The sequence below is a fragment of the Arachis ipaensis genome, chromosome B09 (genome assembly GCF_000816755.2).
Source record: "Arachis ipaensis cultivar K30076 chromosome B09, Araip1.1, whole genome shotgun sequence".
In the NCBI taxonomy this organism is placed as follows: domain Eukaryota; kingdom Viridiplantae; phylum Streptophyta; class Magnoliopsida; order Fabales; family Fabaceae; genus Arachis; species Arachis ipaensis.
Genome location: NC_029793.2, coordinates 135,382,564 through 135,391,533, shown reverse-complemented (window position 1 = coordinate 135,391,533; position 8,970 = coordinate 135,382,564). Strand labels below are relative to the sequence as shown.

Here is an 8,970-nt window from a genome sequence, read left to right as displayed (position 1 = left end):
TTTTTTTTCATTATTTTTCTATTTCATTATCATCATCACCTCCTCCTCCTCCTCCTCCTCCTCCTCCTCCTCCTCCTTTTCTTGTTAAAATTTCTTTTCCTACTTCTTTTTTCTCCTTCTTCTCCATCATCTTCATCATCATGATCATCATCGTTATAATCATTGTCGTCTTCTTCTTATACGTATCGTCATTATTATTATCGTTATCGTAGAATTTTCGCCATATTGATGACGTTGTTTGATCCAAAATTGATTTGGATGTGTTTTTGTTGATAATTCAGTCATTTTTGTGTGTTGTTTTCAAACTTAGTTTGTATGTCGTAATCATTAAAAAAAATATTTCTATGCATTTGTAGCAAAATTTTGGTATAAAAACTAAGAAATTTATGTGTTATTGTTAAAAAATTTCGGTATATTTTTATTCTGATAAGTTCTGCATAATTCAAAACTCTTCCTCTTTCTCCTCCTTATCATTTGCTGATGCTTCTTCTTCTTTTTCATCATCATCATCACTTTTTTTTTTTCTCTTATTCATCTTTTCCTTCTTCTTTTACCTTCTCAAGTTTCTTCTTGTTTTACTCTTTTAATAAGAATAAAAAAAATCAAACAAAGAAAAAGAAAAAACACATAATGCTGAAAAATTACTTGAAATATGATGAATATACATTCATTCAACTAAAAAAAAAAGAAAAAAAGAAAAAAAAGAAAAAAATGCATTAAGGAAACATTTTTGTACATTTGTAAGAAAATTTCGGTATAAGAGTTCTGAATCTGAATTATTATTGTAATGAATTTATTCCATTCTCGCTTCGACGTATTTTAAAAAATTTTCGGTGTATTTTAAAAATCTTTTGGTGTATTTTAAAAATTTTTCGGTATATTTATATTATGATAAGTTTTACATAATTCAAAACTCTTCCTCTTCTCTTTCTTTATCTTCTGCTCCTGCTTATTCTTCTTTTTCATCATCATCATCTTTTTTTTAATTCATCTTTTTTTTATTTTACCTTCTCAACCTTCTTTTTGTTTTGCTCTCTTAACAAGAATAAAACAAAAAAAATTAAATAAAGAAAAAAAAGAAACACATAATGCTAAAAAATTACTTGGAAGATGAAGAACCTAAATTCATTCAAATAAAAGAAAAAAAGAAATAAGAAAAAAAGAAGAAGAAAAAATGCATTAAAAGAAATATTTTTTGTGCATTTATAGCAAAATTTCGGTGTAGGAGTTATGAATTTGAATTATTATTGTGATGAATCTGTTCCATTCTCGTTTCGGTGTATTTTGGAAAACTTTCGATGTATTTTGGAATTTTTTTGATGTATTTGTATTCTGATAAGTTCTACATAATTCAAAACTCTTCATCTTTCTCCTCCTCCTCATCTTCTGCTGCTGCTTCTTCTTCATCTTCTTATTTTATTTTGAGTAAAGTATCATTTTTGTCCCCAACGTTTGGGGTAAATCCCAAAGTTGTCCCTAACGTTTCAATCGTCCTATTTAAGTCCCTAACGTTTCAAAATTGACTCAATGTTGTCCTACCGTTAGGGATCCGTTAACAGAATTGACGGCGGGACCAAATTGAGATGATTTTGAAACGTTAGGGACTTAAATAGGACGAAAACGTTAGGGACAAAAACGATACATAAAAAATAAATTTTAATTTAATTTTATCTTTCAATAATATTAACTTGTTTTACTATACATAGTATTCAATTATTTTTTAATTACATCTAAATAAATTACACTTAATCACATTACTTTCATTTTAAATAAATTTATTTTTTTATAATTTTAAAGAATTTTGATATATTAGAGACAAAAGGTATAATTTATATTTTATTGTATATATATTATTTTTTTCTTTTCTGTAAGTTTATATACTAGTCATTCTACAAACATTTCATGATAACTAAAAATATTTAAGAGTAATATTATAAAAAAAATTAATTTATTTAAAATGAAAGTAATATGATTAAGTGTAATTTACTTAGATGTAATTAAAAAATAATTGAATACTATGTATAGTAAAAAAATGATATTTTTGAAGGATACAATTAAAATTTATTTCTATGTATCATTTTTGTCCCCAACGTTTTCGTCCTATTTAAATCCCTAACGTTTTAAAATTGTCTCAATTTTGTCCCGCCGTCAATTCTGTTAACGGATCTCTAACGGCAGGACAACATTGAGTCAGTTTTGAAACGTTAGGGACTTAAATAGGACGATTGAAACGTTAGGGACAACTTTGAGACTTACTCCAAACGTTGGGAACAAAAATGATACTTTACTCTTTTATTTTTCATAATTCTTTTTGAAAGAAAAAAATCAAACAAAGAAGAAAAAAATATACATAACGTTGCAAAACCAATAGAAAGAGGAGGAGGAAAAAAATACAGTAACAATGGCAGCAATAAAAAGAACGACAATGAGGATAAAACACGCGAAGAATAAGGAATGCGAAGAAAAATGAGGAGGAACGCAAAGAAAAAGGAGAAGGAGAAGGAGGAGGAGGAAGAAGAGGAGGATGAACGCAGGATATAAATATTGGATGAGGAATGCGAAGAAAAACGGGGTGATTTTACGCGCGTGTTACGTAAGTGGGTTTTGTTGGGTTATGATTAACTTGTTTGGACTTGTTTGGCAAAAAGACTTGTATGTATATTGGGATTGTTAAATTTATATAATAACGAAAAAAATAACTATTTGTACCAATGAACTTTGCGAATATTGACAAAAATATCTATCAAATAAGAAAACTAATGTTATACATAAAAGATGGATTTTGTGTGATAAAAGTATCAAAATTCTAAATTTTTGTTGACTTTTTAATAAAAATTCTAAATTACCCCATCCTTTATCTTCAACCTCAACTTCACACCATCTTTTGTTTCCCAAATTCTAAGGTAGAGCTTCCGGCAGTTCTGGGCAGCGACATAAAGCAAGCTACATTTGGGCATATACTCAGTAACGAAGAGCTTCTTTTCTCCCGACAGTAATGGTAAGTCAAACGCCCCAATATATTCTTATGTCTCATCTCAGCATCAACACACATTCCTTCCCCATTTTGTTCATATCCCTCATCCTCTTCACCATCACCATACCCCGTTCCTCATCGTTGCCTTGTACATCGATAAACCCCGTTTTCCAGCACCTCTGTCAACGCCTTCATTAAATCCTGCAGTCCAAACACTCCTTTTTTGTCGTTCACCATTACAAGGTCCCCCTCTCCTTCTCCGCGCGCCCCTCCTCTATTCGAATCCCCTCTTTTCGCTGTCCCCACTCCTATCATCGATTTCTCTTCTTTCGACGTCCTGTAATCATTTGTGCTCGCCACGTGAATGTTTACCATCGAATCTATACTGTTTATTTTCTCCATCAATCCAAACTCATCGTTTTTCTGTTGCACCTTTATGAATACAAACAGAAGTATTGTTACTACCGTCAGAAGCTCCACCTTAAAATTTGAAAAAGAAAAAATAGTGTAGAGTAATTGAGGTAAAAAAAAAGAGTAAAAATTATTTAAAAATTTTACTAAAAAATAATAAAAAATTAAAATTTAAGTATTTTTGTTATAAAAAATTCATTTTTTATGGGATATAACGTTGATTTTCCTATTTAATAGTAGTATTTATAAAGTTATGGGGGTATAATAGTTGTTTTTTCTATAAATAACTATAATAAACTAACTTTTACCCTATAAACTCTACATACACTTGTCGGGTCAATTTTTTGGATATGGAGCTCGTATGTGAGCTTTTCATGGATATGGAGTTAAGGTGGGTTAGACATGGGGCAGAACCGGTTTATGAACACGCATGGTCCGATTTGGTTGCTTAGTATATTTTTGAATGAAGTTAACCTAGTCGGATGGTCCGAGTTGAGTATAGAGTGTATATAAAAGTGTGCAACGAGTTAGCGTTTGGGGACCCTTCTTCTTCCCCTTCTTATGCGCCGCTTCGTTCCTCTGTTTCCTTCTTCTGGATCTCTTATATGCTTGTTCAAAATCAAAGGATTGTGTAGTTAGTGTTATGTTTTTTTTTGTGAGTAGGAGAAATGAGTGATAGAGTACTAATAAAGGTGTATTATTTTGGTCAAATTTTATTAGAAACATCTGAAGGGGTAAAATTTATTTGTGAAAATCCAATAGATGTTGTTATTCCTTTTATCATTTCCTTTGAAGAACTGAAAGGTTTGATCTGTGAAAAGATTGATTCTGAGAGGGCAAAAAAAATATCCTGTGTTCTATACAGATATCCCGTACCGGTATTTGGTGGGTTTGTCCAATTTCAAACAAGATATGTGACGGACGAAGCGAGCATGCAGGAGATGTTTTCAATGTATATTGAAAACCGGGCGCAGATCTCAGATAGAACTTGACCTGATATGTGGAACATTATGTAATGTTTTTCTGATGTTTTTATGTTAAAACGGTTTATGTATTGCAATGTGTTCCTTGTAGAACCGTCCGGTCCGGTTCAACCGGATTTTATGAATGACCCGTCTGGTCCGGTTCAATATGATTTTATGAAAAAACCGGCCGGTCCGCTTCAATCTGATTTTTTGAATGAATTGGCCTTTTCGATGCAATCTGATTGTATAAATGAACCGGCCGGTCCGGTCCAATTGGGTTGTATACATGAACCGGCCGGTCCGGTTCAATCTATTATTCGAAATGAACCGTCCGGTCCGGTGCAATCTGATTTTATGAATGAAACGGCCTGTCCGGTTCAAGCTGATTTTATGAATGAACCGGCCGGTCCGGTTCACTCTGATTGTATAACTGAACCGGTCGGTCCGGTTCAATCTGTTTTTCGTAATGAACCGGCCTGGCCTGTGCAATCTGATTTTATGATTGAACCGGCCTTTCCGGTGCAATCTGAATGTATAAATGAACCGGCAGGTTCCGGTCCAATCTGCTTGTATGACTGAACAACAATAATGGGTACATATACAGCACCTGTACCTTACTGCGTACTAAAGGTTAGCAATACCTGAATAGTGTCCGTAGTGCACAAATACTCTAAACATACAACATAAATGTAGTGCGTACATACTCTAAACATACAACATAAATGTAGTGCGTACATACTCAAAACATACTACATAATGATCAACATGGTCCACCTGATTACTACTTAAATAAATAAGTTACAAGGCAACTACTTTCTCATGGCCCACTTCACATCCTTGACTAAATTCTTGCATTTCTTGGCCGCCTTTTTGAAGACAGATGGAGTGTAGCGACTAGCACTGCGACGTGGTGGATCAATCCTCAGATTATAACCTTTGGAGGTTTCATCCGGAGTGCGTGCATGACCTGTATAGAAATTGTAAAAAATATGTAAATTATGCGCAGCAGGTAATCACAGCAAGACATAAACCACATAAGATTTACTAAAAGTAAAAAATAGATGCCAGTTATGAACATAAAATAAAAAAGTAATGGAACATGTAAAGTAGAATACAAAACATAATACCATCATTACGAGATTCTTCATCCTCGTCAAACTCCTCTAGGTAGTCCCTGAACCAAACCAAACTGTCGCCTAAATCTATCGGTAGCATGCCACTCGACACATTCAAATGATACCAACGGAACTGTAGCACTCCAAACCACCGACTGCATGTAGATTTCAGGAGGAATGATGTTCGGATCCACCCGATCCACAGCATAAGCAACCCAAACAAACTGGAAAAAATAAAGGAACCTCAACATAACAGTCCACAAAGCCAATTACAAAGACAATGCTGTATACTTATGTCTTAGACCCTAAACATAAAACTAATACTACTTTCATTGAAACATACATGTTATTTAAATTTTCCCATAAAGAAATATCTAACATGGCTTAATTAAAAAAACCTTTCTAATCAACTCAGCATTAACACTTCACCACAATAATAATAACATCTATGCAAAATCGATAACAGTTACACTTAATTTCTTAAAAACACATTCATTCAAATACCATTGGCTTACAAATAATAATTATACTACAATTAAATAAATTTATTAAAAATTTACATTATGTTCTACTTACTACTACAGCCAAAAACACAAAACTAAAGAAGAACAACAACATAACCATAACAAATTTTCTTATCATGATATTTATAGTTAATAATACTTAAAAAAATATTTAAATACAACCTAACAAATATTTTAAAATTAGTCATAACCATTCTATCTATTTATATTCTTCAACTACATAAATCTCTAACAACTACATAATCATAACAAATTTTCTAATCATGATTTATATAATTATTAATCTGTAAAATAAATTTAAACAAGTCATAATCATTCCATTTATGTTTTTCAAATGCATGTCTAACTAACAACAATAATATAATCATAAAATAAATTTTAATCATCATAAACATAATTATTAATCTGTTCAACATAATTTAAAATAATCTAACTAATACTAACAAATCAGTCCTAATCATTCTATTTATATTCTTCAAATGTGTATCCTAACAACAATCATAATATTGAAATTCTATTTTTTAATAACTATAACTATAAAAAAATTAAAAAAATTCAAAAGAAATTCAAAAAATACTTACATAATCAGGATCACTGAGATAGTGAATAATATGAAGCTCAGATCGATCAACATCTTTAATTTTTAATTTTTTCCCCATCAATGATGCTCCTCCACCATGCAAGCTTTCAGAGAAATGAAGATGAAGGTTTTGGGGGAGAAAGGTTGGTGAGAGTGAAGGAGGGATTCGGATGGTAAGGGAGCAGGGTTCTCCTTTACTGAGTGTGTGATGCCCACCGAATAGGGACTCAAGGGGGAAGCGCCGCGTGTACACTGCAGCACTGGACTCGGACCGTGCGACTACCCAGACCGGAATCGGACGGTCCGTGACGCAGGCCAACTCGGAGGGTCCGAGTCCCTCACCAGCTTCATCACCATGCACTGGACTCGGACCGTGCGTTTTGTTGCTTGAACTCGGAGGGTCCGAGTCCCACTCCTCCTGTCACACAACCTGGTTACACACCAGCCACCCCCATATCCCTGTGATACCCCAGCCCCGGTCCAATATGAAAATTAAAAAGCGTACACTTGTCTATGATTGGATGAATCTAACTATCTATTCAAAGATTGGACAAAAAATAGTTGTATATATCAAATATTTAACATTATCAACTAATAAATCTAGGACAGAAAACAACCGTCGTACACAACCATTATTTTTATATTTTATGATGACGAACATAATCTCGGTCAATGAACCACACAGACCTCAAAATTTGAATCGAATAGTCAAAATCTAGAGCCTTGAAATGTCACGCATCAAAAACTTGGATTGAATCGAATTTTATACAAACCTTCCAAATCTGAAGAGCAAAATAACATGTCACATGATTTTCTAGAAAAACTCCCATGCAAAATATCAGGAAGATGTTTGGTACACCAATAATAATAATAATAATAATAATAATAATAATAATCAATATCAACATTTACCTTGACTCAAATTGCGTTAATCTTTTGCTAGCTATATATAGTTACACACTATATAATTTGCTAACACGTTTTATGATCAAGAAAATATTTTATTTAGATGTATTTTAGTGTAATTATTATCAATTATTTGTTGTCATGTCATTTAATCTTAATTTTTCTATTATACTTATGCTTGAATTATATATATACAAAAGATAATTGACTGATATTAGGAGTCATTTAATTATTGATATAACAAAATATAATTAATCTCACCAAATAATTAATATATATAATTTGAGAAAAGAAAAAATTAAAGGGGAAAAAGCTACTAAGTTATGTGGCGTCAATGGAATATAGTACTCAAGCAAGATGAGAAGTCCTAATAATCTAATATAACGGCATAACCTAGCTAAGGAGAAAAAAGGAATATAATAAGGCAAAGGGTACCAAACATTAATGGGGTAAAGAAACTTTATTTCATGTTTTTAATTTTCACTATTATAAAAAAGAAAGAAAAGTTGATTTTTCAGAGGAGTGGAAAATTCTAGAGAATATATGCTTGTGTGGATTATTGCAATGGATTTGTGGCCATCATGCATTAAGAAATTAGGTTCCTTTTGAAATTTGGTGCATTATTATTATATTGAATAGTAGATAGATAACATAACACATCCATGGCTAGTGGCCTTTTTTATTAGAAACATGGATAGTTGGATTATTAGGTGAATTCTATAGTATATTAATTTAGTGTGTAATTTTTGTCTAATTTATTTTTTATAATAAATTTTAAATATTTACAAATTATTAGGCATTATTATAACAACCACCTTATTTGTATTGCTTTTTTGAAGAATATGGAACTATTCTTGTTCCCATTTGACATATCCCTAATTGGTCTATATATTGAGGGGGGGAATCAAAGGGTTCTTACACTGGCTAGCACTCCTCTATGCATTGGTCTTCCAATAAAGAATCTCCATGACAACCACTTTTCATGCACTAAGCCTAATCAAATCAAAGAGCATCCACATAATGAGATTGGAATAGGAACACCAAAATGATACTTAAGCTATACATTGCTTTTGAGTGGTATGCCCTATTCCCATTTACTTTAATCTACTCCCCCCAAAAGGTCACTTTTAAAGATAAAATATTAAATAAAATAAAAATTTGTTCGCTTTTTATGTTTTATATAGAGGTAAAAAAAAATGGTATTTTACATAGTGGATCTCACTAGTGTAATACACAGTGGATGAAATTTTTTTTGGGGAGAGAAAATTCAATTGTTGGAGAGGCCAAACGTTATTTCATACGAGAGAAAAACATTTATGCAAAATATATTTGTTGGTAGAGTGCTCTTTTAACGTATTTTTATTTGTTTAAATTTTTTGAACTACACCTACTAAAATATTTTGTCCTTGACGAACCTCCCAAACGAAATATATATTTGAAAAAGTATAGGATATTAATATATTATCTGTTAACTAATTATCAATAATAATTAATT

At 31.8% G+C, this 8,970-nt stretch overlaps 1 protein-coding gene across 1 annotated transcript; it reads right to left on the bottom strand.

Moving 5' to 3' along the window:
* Positions 5,031-5,781, bottom strand: LOC110267251. Its single transcript, XM_021112437.1, has 2 exons — positions 5,478-5,781; positions 5,031-5,317 (listed from the first exon to the last, which is right to left on the bottom strand). The coding sequence occupies exons 1-2, from the start codon at positions 5,671-5,673 to the stop codon at positions 5,160-5,162; spliced, it is 354 nt and encodes a 117-aa protein (XP_020968096.1). The 5' UTR covers positions 5,674-5,781; the 3' UTR covers positions 5,031-5,159.

Bases quoted from the DNA above. Each gene is read 5' to 3' on its own strand.
- LOC110267251 (XM_021112437.1), bottom strand. From the start codon at position 5,673: ATGCTGTGGATCGGGTGGATCCGAACATCATTCCTCCTGAAATCTACA. The intron at 5,318-5,477 runs GTATTATGTTTT...ATTTCTATACAG, and splicing joins TGAAGAATCTCGTAATGATG to GTCATGCACGCACTCCGGAT.